This window comes from Rhinatrema bivittatum, chromosome 2, assembly GCF_901001135.1.
Source record: "Rhinatrema bivittatum chromosome 2, aRhiBiv1.1, whole genome shotgun sequence".
Taxonomy (NCBI): domain Eukaryota; kingdom Metazoa; phylum Chordata; class Amphibia; order Gymnophiona; family Rhinatrematidae; genus Rhinatrema; species Rhinatrema bivittatum.
The window spans coordinates 657,887,084-657,901,444 of record NC_042616.1 but is presented as its reverse complement, the minus strand read 5'-3'; the positions used below and the strand labels follow the sequence as shown (position 1 = coordinate 657,901,444).

At 47.1% G+C, this 14,361-nt stretch overlaps 1 protein-coding gene across 2 annotated transcripts in view; it reads left to right on the top strand.

Moving 5' to 3' along the window:
* MYBL1 (MYB proto-oncogene like 1) overlaps positions 1-14,361 on the top strand; it is a 489,278-nt gene that overhangs the window by 133,177 nt on the left and 341,740 nt on the right. For both annotated transcript variants that reach the window (XM_029591403.1, XM_029591402.1), the window contains one exon: positions 11,613-11,705. In XM_029591403.1, the coding sequence (XP_029447263.1) occupies positions 11,613-11,705 (93 nt within the window). The remainder of the gene's footprint in view (positions 1-11,612; positions 11,706-14,361) is intronic.

Below are 14,361 nucleotides of genomic sequence, written 5' to 3'. Positions count from 1 at the left end.
GTTGTATTGTAAACCGACATGATTTGTATATCATACAAGAATATCAGTATATAAGAATCCAAAATAAATAAATAAATAAATGTCCGACAACGCCACCACGGTGGCATACATCAACCGTCAGGGCGGAACCAGGAGCCGACAGGTGTCCCTAGAGATAACCCCGCTGATGGCTTGGGCAGAGGCGAATCTTCAGGACATCTCCGCCATCCACATTGCCGGAAGGGACAACACCACGGCAGACTTCCTCAGCAGAGAAAGCCTAAATCCGGGGGAATGGCAGCTGTCAGCCCACAGCCTTCCAGATGATTGTGGATCACTGGGGGATTCCGGACATGGACTTATTAGCGGACAGGTCCAATGCTCAAGTACCCAGGTACTTCAGCCGCAAGCGAGATCCGTTCTCTCACGGATCTACGCCCTGGTTCAGCCATGGCCTCCAGGGACCCTGCTATACGCCTTTCCTCCGTGGCCCCTGCTGGGCACCCTCATCCACAAGATTCAGAAGCACCGGGCCTAGTTCTTCTGGTAGCACCAGACTGGCCAAGAAGACCCTGGTACGCGGACATGAGAAGACTACTGGCAGGGGAGCCCCTTCCCCTGCCTCCGCTCAGGGACCTGCTACGTCAAGGTCCCATCCTTCACGAGGATCCAGATCAATTCTCTCTTACGGTCTGGCCATTGAGAGGGCTAGACTGAAGAAAAGAGGTTACTCGGAGCCGGTGATAGATACACTCCTCCGAGCTCGCAAGTTCTCCACCTCCCTCACCTACGTCAGGATTTGGAGAGTGTTTGAAGCCTGGTGCGACACTCATGGCACCAATCCACATGCGACTACTATCCCTATTGTTCTGGATTTCCTGCAGGATGGGCTTCAGAAGGGTCTCTCCCTCAGCTCCATCAAGGTTCAGGTGGCTGCGCTGTCTTGCTATGGTCCCAGGAGGGATGGCAAGACCATTGCCACGCATCCAGATGTTTCTCGCTTCCTGAAAGGAGTCAAGCACATTCGTCCGCCACTGAAGTGGCCAGTGCCTTTGTGGAACCTCAACATAGTTTTAGATTTCCTCGCGGGATCCACCTTAAGACCCCTTCGGGGCCTGTCTCTCCATTCTCTCACTTTGAAGATGGTGTTCTTGCTGGCTGTGTGTTCAGCACGCCACATTTCGGAACTACAAGCGCTGTCTTGCCGTTATCCCTTTCTCAGGATCACTTCTGAGGCTATCCATCTTCGCACGGTTCCATCCTTCTTGCCTAAGGTAGTCTCACAATTTCACCTCAATCAATCCATATCCTTGCCAACCACGGCAGGTCTGAAGAAATCTGAAGAAGGGCGTTTGCTATGCCATCTCGACATCGGCAGATTGCTGCCCAGATATCTGGAAATGACAGAAACAGTACGAAAAACTGACCATCTGTTCGTCCTGCACAGCGGGAAGAAACAAGGAGAAGCGGCCTCTCGGCCCACCATCGCCCGCTGGATTAAAGAAGTCATCAGAGCGGCCTACGTAGAGGCCGGGAAGTCACCGCCTCTACAAGTCTAGGCTCATTCTACCAGAGCCCAAGCAGCATCTTGGGCAGAATCTAGGATGCTGTCGCCTGCAGAAATATGTAAAGCGGCGACGTGGTCCTCCCTCCATACCTTCTCCAGATTCTACCGTCTGGATGTCCAGGCCAGGGAGGACACAGCATTTGCGAGGGCAGTCTTACACGGTCCTCAGGCAGCCTCCCGCCCAGTTCGGGAGTAAAGCTTTTGTACATCCCACTTGTTCTGAGTCCATCTGGCTACACGACAGGAAATGTTGAGATTACTTACCTGATAATCTCGTTTTCCTTAGTGTAGACAGATGGACTCAGCATCCCACCCAGCTGCCTGTACACATTGGTTTCACCGATTCAAGGTAAGCCTTATCACTTCTTACATGAGTGCGTCCAGTCTACCAGGTGTCGACGCCTTCCGGTTGAGAATGCTGGCGGTCTCCAGCTACTATCAATCGGTCAGGGGAGTCCTGTTTCACTATTTCATTGAGCGTCAGTACACAAAAATCCATAACAGCTTTTGCAAGTAAGATTACTGAAGTGCTTCACTTCCTGTGGGGGTATATGTACCCGTGCTGACGTCAGATCCGTCTCCAACTGCTAGCACGAGCACACTATACCCACTTGTTCTGAGTCCATCTGTTTACACTAAGGAAAATGAGATTATCAGGTAAGTAATCTCAACATTTTTTATGATCAGCGGTCTATATTTCATATTATTGCAGTGGATACTGTGGAGTCAGTGTTCGGCTTCTGTCCATTATTATCAAACAATATTGGCAGTCCTGAACTTTTGGCATATGCATAGAGTCCATTTGCTATTGCACAAAGAGGATTCCAAGTCTTTGGGGTAGAAATGGGTGACCTTACATTATTAGAAACAGTTCACAATTATAAAATATTGGGATTATTAAATTAAAACAGCACTTCAATAATTGATGACGAGATTATTAAGTTAACATTCCAAGATTTTGTCATATAAACAATATTTAAGCCAATTAAAATTTTGATTATGTAAGGAATATGAATGATTAAATGGTTCTTTATAATAAATTAGTGATGAGTTTTTTAAAAATATAATCTTAGAAAGAAATACAATGTATACTGTATGTTTATACTGTATGTATAAACATACAGTATAATATACATTTGCACATTGATCAATGTTGATGTAATATCTATAATTCTTTTTCTTAAATACTGGTATGTAAAATATATTTAAATCTTGTTACCAAATTACACATCCATTTTCCTGCATTGTACAACCTATTTTAATAAAACTTGGCTTGTGAGCATTTTCTTTCTAAAAAGCAATCTCAAATTAAATAAAAGAATAAATTGAGAAGGCAAAAATGAAACTCAGTATTGAACTTAAACTTACTTTCTGACCTTTTACATATATTCTAGCCTTTTAGCATATATTGTGGCATTTCAGCAACCTTGGATAGTTTTTCAAGTCTGGTCAGTGCAATTTCACAGTTCAATAATAGCTGCATTTCAAACCACCCGTACACGAAGGGACACCTCTAGCTCTTCTCCCCTCAGTGAGATGATATTTATATTATTAAATTAATATAATTAACAATAGGCTACAGTTTCACTGCCCTGCCCCAGCACATCTCTGACAGTTTGACTCTTCTCTATCCTGCTATACACACATTTCCCAATGTAAAGTTTTATCTTCAGGTTCACTCATTCTGTACTTAATTTATCCCTTCCTCCATGTCTATTCTGCCAAATTCCTAGTGCAGTCACTACCTATCACTAAACTATATTTTAACCGTTTTCTGTGTGGCCTACTATTCTCTACTCTCAAGTGTCTGTAGTACATTCATTTATACATCTTAAGAAAATAAGACTTGCCATACTAGGTCATACCAAAGGTCCATCAAGTCCAGAATCCTGTTTCTAACAGGGGGGCCAATATAGATCACAAGTACCTGGCAGGATCCCGAGGGGGTAGAGAGATTCCAAGCTGCTTATCCCAGGGATAAACAGTGGATTTTTGCAACTCCACCTTAATAATGGTTTATGAACTTTTCTCTAGAAACTTGTCCAAACCTTTTTTAAGCGCAACTACACTAATAGGTTTCACTACATCCTCTGGAAACAAATTCCAGAGCCTAATATGCTTTGAATAAAAAAAATATTTTCTCTTATTAGTTTTACATTTATCACCTAGTAATTTCATTGTGTCCCCTAGTCTTTGTACTTTTTGAAAGAGTAAACAACTGAATATTTACTTGTTCCACTCCACTCATTATTTCATAGACCTCTGTCATATCTCCCCCTCAGCCGTCTCTTCTCCAAACTGAAGAGTCCTAACCTCCTTAGCCTTTTCTCATAGGGGACTCATTTATCATTTTGGTTGGCCTTCTCCCTACCTTTTCTAATTTTGCTACAATATTTCTCACAGGACAAGCAGGATGGTAGTCCTCACATATGAGGGACATCACAGGATGGAGCCCAATCACGGAACACTTTTGTCAAAGTTTCTAGAACTTTGACTGGCCCCTACTGGGCATGCCCAGCATGGCACTAACCCTGCAGCCAGCAGGGGTCCCCCTTCAGTCTTCTTTTTTCCGCGCAGCAGTAGCCACACGGTTAAGGAGCTCTGCAGAGATTCCTGACAGGAATTTTCCTCACGGAATTACTAAAATTTAATTTACCCCACAGGGGTCCCTCCTTCAACTTTTTCAAGCTGCGGTACTCTGGTAAGTTTTTTACCCATTTTCCATCGATTCCTGTCTAGTTTGGCCCTCGCGGCCTACTGGCTGTCGACCGTACCGTGGCTCAATTTTTCAAGGCCATGGTGTCAGGGTTCTGCCAGTGCCCAGACTGTAATCACACCATGTCCATCACAGACCCTCACAAAGTCTGTGTAATGTGTCTCGGATGTGAGCACGATGTCCTAACCTGCACCAAATGTACCCTCATGACACCAAAAGGTCGCAAGGCTAGAATGGAGAAGATGGAACTTCTCTTCCGTGCTCAAACCCCGACGCCGTCTATTGCATCGACGTCGTCAGAACCGGCACCGTCAACTTCGCGCCAGCATCGACCTCCAGCCGGTGACCGTCCGGCATCGACGACTTCTCGGCCTTTGACAACCTCTATTCCCCCTCAGGATCGAGGGGATCGTAGAGATAAACATCGCCACCGGCATCGCAAGTCTCGGACCATCAAGGGAGCGAAATCATCGATCTCGCCATTGTCCGAGCCGCCGTCGAAGAAACCCCGTCGAGAAAAGGCACCGACCTTTTCGGCGACTGGGTCACCGAGGCAACCCTCACCTGACAGGGTATCGGGAGCCTCGACTCCGCCTAACGGTGGTCCCTCCGGCTGTGCCTCTGCTTCCTTCTTCTGTTCTGGAGCTGGGGCTGCTTGCTCCAGGTCTCCGAGAAGAACTGGACTGGATGGTTCAGGAGGCCGTCGACAAGGCGATGCATCGACTCCAGGTTCCTCTTGCACCTACACCGGTACCTATTGCAGAACCGACCACGACCCGATTCTAGCAGCGTTGGCACCACTGCTCTCGAGGATGGAAGTGCTCATGGCTGCTTTTCCACCGATGAATCCTGGGTCACCGATGGCCCCGGTGCCCTCCCCGCTTGCTTTGTAATTGGGAGGAGAAACACCGTTCCACATCCCTCCATCAGGAGTTCTGCCGATGTCTCAGCCATCTATGCCGATACATCCGGTGCCACCGATCCACCCATCGGTGCTGACGCGTCCATCTGCACCACCAAGCCATTCATCGATGCCCTCTATGCCTGCGCCAGTGCCTTCGATGCCTTCATCGATGCCTCCAGTTATTCCTTCAAGTCCTTCGGAGCCTCGACCAGGACCTTCAGTGATCCCACCGCCCCGTCCCCTAGTCCCTAGAGGAGCAGGTGCTGATCCCTATGACACCTGGACTGATGATTCTTCACCAGACACCAATGATTTGTCTTCACCACCTTCACCTACTGAAAGCAGGAAGCGTTCTCCTCCAGAGGACCTTTCCTTTATAAATTTTGTGAAGGAGTTGTCTGAATTGGTTCCCTTCCAATTGCAGATTGAACATGATGATAGGCATCAAATGATGGAGCTGTTACAATTCCTGGATGCTCCCAAGGAAATAACCTCCATCCCTATCCACCAGGTTCTTCTGGAGCTCCTCAAAAAGAACTGGAAACATCCTGGCTCTGTTGCTCCAGTCCACAGGAAAGCTGACACCACCTATCTTGTTCAGTTAGCTCCAGGCTTTTGCAAACCTCAATTGGATCACCAATCTGTGGTTGTCGAATCTGCCCAGAAAAGAGCAAGGATATCAAAACCTCACACGTCCTTTCCCCCAGGCAAGGAACAGAAATTTCTAGATGCCATTGGTCGCCGTGTCTTCCAGGGATCAATGCTCATCTCCAGAATTGCCTCTTATCAGCTCTATATGACCCAATATAATAGGGTCTTATTTAAGCAGATACAAGACTTAACAGACTCCCTGCCGCAGCAATTTCAAGAGCAACTCCAAACCCTAGTAAACAAGGGTTTTGAGGCAGGGAAGCATGAGATCAGATAATCACGATATCTTTGACACTGCTACCAGGGTATCTGCAGCTGCTATCTCGGCAAGATGATGGGCCAGGCTCAAGTCTTCCGATCTTCGCCCTGAAGTACAAGACAGATTATCCAACCTGCCTTGTGTAGGAGATAATCTTTTTGGCGAGCAGATTCAACGAACAGTGGCGGAACTCAAGGACCATCCTGAGACCCTATGACAGCTCTCTCTGATGCTTTCTGAGTACTCTTCAAAACAGCCCTTCCGAAAGGACTCTAAGTCATCATTCTTCCGCCCGAAGAAGTCCTACCCACCACCAGCTAGAACCCGTTCTACGAGACCGTTTCAAAAAGCCCAGTCTCGTCAGACACGACAACAAAAACCAGAAGCAGCTCTTCAGCCGGGCCCTGCTTCTGGTTTTTGACTCCTGCATAGGGAGCAGAAGCCAGCTTCCATTGCCCCACATATCAGTAGGAGGTCGATTGTGCCATTTCAACAACAAGTGGCACTCAATCACCTCAGACCAGTGGGTCCTATCGATAATTGCTCAAGGTTATCACCTGAACTTTCTCTCCATTCCACCGGACTCCCCACCTCTACCGACGTGGAGAACATCCAATCACTCCATCCTTCTGGAACAGGAGGTCTCCCTCCTCCTCAAGTCCAAGGCAATAGAACCAATGCCCTACTCTCAGCAAGGCCTAGGGTTCTATTCCCGGTACTTTCTAATCCCCAAAAAATCGAGAGGTGTTCGTCTAATTCTGGATCTAGTGCCCTCAACAAGTACCTCCAGCGAGAGAAGTTCAAAATGGTAACCTTGGGCTCTCTTCTTCCTCTTCTACAAAGAGGAGACTGGCTCTGCTCTCTAGACCTCCTGGACGCATACACTCATATTGCGATAATTCCATCTCATCGCAAATACCTGAGGTTTCTAGTAGGCCCCAAGCACTATCAGTACCGAGTGCTTCCATTCGGCCTCGCGTCTGCACCACGAGTCTTCACAGAATGCCTCGTCGTAATTGCAGCCTTCCTCATGACTCAAGGTGTTCATGTCTATGCCTATCTAGACAATTGGTTAATCAGGGCTCCCACTCAGCAAGCTGCTCTGTCATCCCTGCATCTTACTTTACACTAATTTCACTCGGATTTCTCGTCAACTACGACAAATCCTACTTAGTCCCATCTCAAACCTTATCGTTCATTGGGGCAGACAGACACCTTGCAGGCAAAGGCTTTTCTGCCTTAACAGCACGCTTTCACTCTCGTGTCTCTTGCACCCCAGCTGCAGTCTCAGCACTCCACGACTGCACACCACTTTCTCATCCTTCTGGGACACATGGCGTCCTCAGTTCAGGTCACCCCAATTTCCCGCTTGGCCATGAGAGTCATGCAGTGGACTCTAAGGTCACAATAGACTCAATCCATTCAGCCCCTATCGACCATTGTCCACATAACCGACTCACTCGGTCAGACTCTCGCCTGGTGGAGAAATCAGGTCAATCTCCTTCAGGGCTTGCCCTTCCAGGCTCCAGACCCTCAAATAACTCTCACCACCGATGCTTCCAACCTCGGCTGGGGAACCCACGTGGCCGATCTGCAGACACAAGGATCTTGGTCTCCAGAGAAAGCCAAATACCAAATAAATTTCCTGGAGCTGCGAGCAATCAGAAATGCTCTCAGGGTATTTCAGGATCGCCTCTCCAATCAAGTCATCCTGATCTGGACAGACAACCAGGTGGCCATCAACAAACAGGGAGGGACGGGCTCCTACCTTCTGTGTCAGGAAGCTGTGCAGATATGGGCGGAGGCCCTCTCCCACTTGATGTACCTCAGGGCCACCAACTTGCCGGGAGTGGACAATGTGTTGGCAGACAAGCTGAGTCGTACCTTTCAACCTCAAATAGACCTCTTTGCGTCACCTCAAAATCGCAAAGTAGACAACTTCTGCTCTCTCACTTGCAGCCAACACTATCAGCCAAGAGACGCGTTCTCTCTATCATGGGCAACGGGTCTCCTATATGCATTCCCTCCACTTCCACTTCTCTCGAAGACTCTCGTGAAGTTACGTCAGGGCAAGGGAACCATGATCCTGATAGCACCCCACTGGCCTCGCCAAGTGTGGTTTCCAATACTTCGGGATCTCTCCATTCACAGGCACATTCCCATGGGAAAGGACCCGCTTCTAATCACTCAAAACGACCGGTGCCTACGCCACCCCAATCTTCAAGCCTTGTCCCTGACGGCATGGATGTTGAAAGGTTAATCCTTCAGCCACTTAACCTTTCTGAACCAGTTTCCCATGTCCTCATTGCTTCACGGAAGCCTTCCACGAGAAAATCTTATTCTTACAAATGGACCAGGTTCACGTCATGGTGCTCTTTTCAATCCCTTGACCCCTTTACCTGTCCAATCACGAAGTTTCTGGACTATCTCTGGCACTTGTCAGTCAGGTCTAAAAACTTCCTCCATCAGGATGCATGTCAGTGCGGTAGCCGCCTTCCATAAAGGTGTCGGGGATGTTCCCATATCAGTACAACACCTTGTAACAAGTTTTTTGAAGGGCTTGCTTCACCTCAAGCCTCCTCTGCGTCCTCCGGCCCCTTCTTGGGACCTCAACCTAGTTTTGGGTCGGCTCATGAAACCACCATTCGAGCCTCTTCAATCCTGTGACCTTCGATATCTCACATGGAAAGTGATTTTCCTTTTGGCAATCACCTCGGCTCGCAGAGTTAGTGAGTTACAGGCACTAGTTACCTATCCGCCTTACACTAAACTTCTGCAGGACCGGGCAGTACTCCGCACTCACCCTAAATTTTTACCTAAGGTAGTTTAGAAGTTTCATCTCAATCAATCCATTATACTATCTACCTTTTTTCCAGGCCCCATTCCAGTCCAGGAAAGCAGGCTCTGCATACCCTTGACTGCAAACGGGCTCTAGCGTTCTAGCTAGACCGTACAGCTGCCCACAGGAAAAGCACTCAACTGTTTGTCTTTTTTCATCCTCTCAAATTGGGGCAGCCTGTGGGTAAACAGACTCTCTCCTCCTGGTTGGAGGACTGTATATCCTTTTGCTATCAGCAAGCAGGCATTCCACTTTAAGACCGTGTTAAAGCACACTCTGTGAGGGCCATGGCAACTTCTGTAGCACGCCTACGCTCGGTGCCGCTTCCTGACATTTGCAGGGCTGCCACCTGGAGTTCTCTCCATACTTTTACAGCGCATTATTGCTTAGACAAAGCCGGAAGACAAGATTCCATCTTCGGCCAGTCTGTCTTGCGCAGCCTATTTACAACGTGACGTACCAACACCCTTCCGCCTGCCCGGTAGGGTTCAGGATGCCCTCACCCAAATTTCAGCCCAGCTTAATGCCTTGCATGCCTGGGTACCTTTGGTACATACTCTGACATCCTCAGCTCAGTACTCGCCCATGTGAGGACTACCATCCTGCTTGTCCTGTGAGAAAGCAAATATTGCTTACCTGTAACAGGTGTTCTCACAGGACAGCAGGATGTTAGTCCTCACGAAACCTGCCCGCCGCCCCAAGGTGTTGGATTCGTAACATTTTCTTATTTTATTTTCGGCACTTCCTTTAGCTGGCTGCAGGGTTAGTGCCATGCTGGGCATGCCCAGTAGGGGCCAGTCAGAGTTCTAGAAACTTTGACAAAAGTGTTCCGTGATTGGGCTCCATCCTGTGATGTCACCCATATGTGAGGACTAACATCCTGCTGTCCTGTGAGAACACCTGTTACAGGTAAGCAACATTTGATATCTTTTTTGAGATGTGGTAACAAGAACTGCACAATATCAAGATGAGGTCGCTCCATGGAGTGATACAAAGGCATTATGATATTCTCTGCTTTATTCTCCAGTCTTTTCCTAATAATTCCTAGCATTCTATTTGCTTTTTTGGCTGCTGCTGCACACTGAGCAGAAGATTTCTCCTAAATGGTGATTCCTAATGTGGAACCTTGCGTTGTATAGCTATAATTTGGGTTGCTCTTCCCTAAATGCATCACTTTGCACTTGTCCACATTAAATTTAATTTGCCATTTGCATGCCCAGTCTCCCTACATATGAAGCTCCTTGCTTCTCTTGTCTCTTCTTCCTTGTGAGCCCATTCTGGCTGCCCCAATCATACTTATTTCAAAATTTCTGAAGTTGCTGGAGGGAGGGGCAGAGTTTGAAAAAGGATGCATGGTAGTGGTAAGAAGCCAGATGGAGAGGAGGAGGGATAGTAAAAAGGATGATGGGAGGGAGAGAAAGGATAGATACTGAAGTGTGTAAGGGAAAGGAAGCTGGAGGGAGGTGGAAGGGAAAAAAGTAAACCCCAAAAAAACAAATGAGAAAAATGTAGGGTGGGGCAGTGAAGAAAGGATGCCCTGTAAGTAGCTAGTGTAGCTTGAGCTATCACCAGAAGGATTTTGGTGGAATGTTTGTGGGTTGCATGTAAAACAATTGCAAAGATACCTAGTAGGTGTGGAAATAATTTTTGATTGTAAGTCATAGAAGGCCAGGTGGAATAGATTGGTTTTAAATTTAGACTTAGAGATAAGAGAGGTAGCATCTGGGGCAGCAGGGGGAGTTTATTACAAAGGTAGGGACTAGTAGAAAAGGCTTGAACACAAGATACATTTTGACTAGTGTGGGAGACACAGAAAGAGGATATGTGATTAGGGTGGAGGGAGCAAAAGAGATAATGGGGAGAAAAAGAAAGATGGGCAAGAGCAAGTTTGTGTATGCCCTTTCTTTAAGAAGTTGCCATACTAGGTTGGACTGAGGGTCCATCAAACCCAGCATTCTATTTCCAACAGTGGCCAGTCCAGGTTACAATCATCTGTCAATTACCCAAACATTAAATAGATCCCATTCTACTAATGCCAGTAATAGCAGTGGCTATACCATAAGTCAACTTGTTTAATAGCAGTTTATAGACTTCTCCTCCAGGAACTTATCCAAACATTTTTTAAACCCAGCTATATTAACTGCCTAACCACATCCTCCGGCAATGAATTTGAGAGCTTAACTGTGCATTGAGCGAATGAATTTTCTCCGATTTGTTATAAATGTGCTACTTTGGAGTGCCCCCTAGTCCTTCTATTATCTGACAGAGTAAATAACCAATTCACATTTACCCGCTCTAGTCTTCTTATGATTTTGTAGACCTCTATCATATCCCCCCTCACCCGTCTCTTATCCAAGCTGAACAGCCCTAACCTCAGACTTTCCTCATAGGGGAGCCGTTCCATCCCGTATCCTTTCTCTGTCTCTGACTATCTTCAGAATTTCTTTCAAATATCTCATTTTCTTGACTTGTCAGTTCAAGTCCCTCCTTAATTACTGCCACAGCCTTCAAAACTAGTATTCTTCCACTATTGACTTGGTTACTCCTGCAAGGCATGTATGGTTCTTAAGATAAATATTCCATAGAAAAGGTAAATAAATAGAATGTTTCATGAATCAAGAGTGTCTATGCATTTTGTCAGATTATTCTTTTTTTATATTACTAAAATTATGCCTTTAATGACTTTGGGTATTTCAGAACCGTTCAGATGTTCAGTGTCAGCATCGATGGCAGAAAGTTTTAAATCCTGAATTAATAAAAGGTCCCTGGACAAAAGAGGAGGATCAGAGGGTATGTGTTAATCTTTGGATTTGAGTTTACTTTTCATTTTTGTTAATTAAGATGAAAATGATTTGGTATACTGTGAAGGAAAATGGAGGTATTCAATGTCCAGCACTCTTTTCTTCCCCTGCTGGTTTCTAATATTGTTTTCACGCCCACTGTTAATGCTAGTGGGAGGGCAGCATGATTTGCTTACTATTTGCATGTATACTACAGAGTGAACAAGGAATGATGTGTGCTTTAATACCATGCTAACTAATCCTTCTCTGGGATGTAGTTTCACTCCCTGGCACGTTTTTTCCTTAGCAACTAATGCCAATTAAGGGCGTAATTTACTAAGTATTTTCCCCATAGACACAGCACGGGAGAAAAGCCTTAGTAAATCAGGCCGTATTCATGGTGTAAAAAGAACAGGAAGCGACGTCAGATTGACCAATCAAGAGCAGAATCTTGTGTTAACTGATCTAGCAGTAGGATAGTGTATCTGTGAAAACGGTATGATTCTTATTGCTGCATAATCTCATTCTCTGTGTCTTGAGAATTTTGAAATCCCATTCAAACCTGGACTCCCAAATAAGAATTTTTGCCTTTATCATAGTACAGGTATTTCTTGCTTTATTTTTATTTTATAGGAAAAGTATTGTGGAAATTTTACTTCATTGTTATTGAGCAGCAGCAAGTAACTGCTCTTCAAAGTTTACCTTTGTACAGTAACCCCTAAGAAATGTGTAGCACTTTCTTTCTCTGTCAGTTTAGCTACTTCTTGCTTCTTCCTTGTCCAGTACACAGAAATTACCTTTTCTTGAATTCTGAAACTTCATGGCAGCATACCTGCCAATGACTGTAATTTGCTGTGTAACTTTAATGGGCTTTTTTGGCTCTATGGTTTCAGGTAAAATAGTCACTGAATACACTATGCATGTAAATTTAATCTGAATACGGAACAGTACCAATGTCAGCATGGAGGTCAGACACTATGATCTTGCAGAAATCTGTAAACACCTAGTACGTTTTTAAATACATTGTTTTAAAGAGCAACAGTTGTCGTTTTCATATAGGGCTGCCTTAGTAACCTGTTTCTGAACATACCCAGATCAGTCCAGACAAGTGGGTTTTATTCATCCCTACCAGCAGATGGAGGTAGAGAACAAAACTTTGGGCACTGACTCATATACAAGAGTGCCACCTGCAGTCCCTCATTATTTCTCTACCTCCAGCAGATGGTAGAGGTGCTAACCCTGCAGTCCTGACTTGCTCCCTGAGGTGACAGGCTCCTGAAGAAGGGTCATCCCTCAGGTGGAGCCGGGGGAATGGGGAGTTGGATGCCCCTGACCAGCTTCAGCCCGCAACCCCAGGACCACTGTCAGCCAGTGGTCTGGTTTCCTTGGTGGGACTGAAGCCCCTCCGCCGGACCAGGAACAGGGAAGTACCCTTAGCCTTTTTGAGGGGATTATTTTCCTATGTGCCTGGATCTTTAAGACTTTGTGTAAAAAAAAAAACCAAAAAAAAAAACGGCAGCTTGTCTGCTCTGAGACAGCAGCAGCTAGCAAGCAGACTGAGCTGTCGGGCAGGCAGACACCTCGGCAGGATCGTCGGGTGCAAGCCTCTCAGTAAGTGGGCGAATCGGGAGAGTCTTCGGAGGTGGGTGGTTTCCTCCGGTGGGGGCGGGCTGTCCTGCCGATTGAGCCACGCGATTTTTCAGCCGTGGCAGTGGCCTGTTCTGCGCGGGAATTTCTTGGGGCAGTGCGCCCTCTTCAGTTTTTTGTCAGCTTCTATGTGGTGCACCCTTCCCCCCTGTATTCGGGCCACATGGCAACGCGGTTGGCAAGAAACTTGCTTGCTTTTGCATTTATTTTTGAGTTGCTAAGTTGCCATGATGGACAGGCAGCTCAGGGAGACCTGCAGGGCCTGTGGGAGCCCGTCGGTCTGCCTGAATGACCTCCTGCTCTGCATGGAATGTGCTGGGGGGGGGGTTGTTAGAGAGACAAACAAAGCCGCGGAGCCATTCACGGACCGAGGCGCAGGAGGGAGTGGCTATATCTGCAGAGCCGGATAGGGGAGTTTCTTCCTGGGGTTCTGGGGGGGGGTCCCTGCTGCTCCTGTCCCCCATGGTACGACCAAGGGCGAAAGGCCCGGATGTCTAGGGCCCTAGCAGCCCCAAACGCCCTTCAGGGGCCCCAGGGGGGTTTTCTTCTGAATCCATACTTTTGCTGCACGAGGCCTTCCTGGCTAGGCAGGCAGCAAGGGCGGTGTCACAAAGCCTGGCGGACTTGGCAAAGCAGGGGAAGGTTCCCCCTAAAGGCGCTGCAGGATTGCGAATCCTGCCTCCAAAGGGACGTCTAGCGCACATGGAATCGGCCTCGGAAGAGTCAGACGAGTCTAGGGAGGAGGAGGAGGTTTCCTCGGATGCCGATCGGGATGGGTATCTGATTGGGGGTCCCCCTCTGGACCCAAGAGACTCTAAAACAGAACAGGGGACTTCGGAGGGTCCAGAGGCTGAAGGAGATGATCCGCGGATGATCTGTCTTTTCAAAAGAGATGAGCTTCGCCCGCTTATACCTCAGGTGTTAGAGGAGTTGGGGATTAAGCTCACCCTGGAGGATTCAGATGCTGAAGGGGTTAATTCAGTTCTGGATGGCCTATGGAGACCCCCCAGCACTTTCCC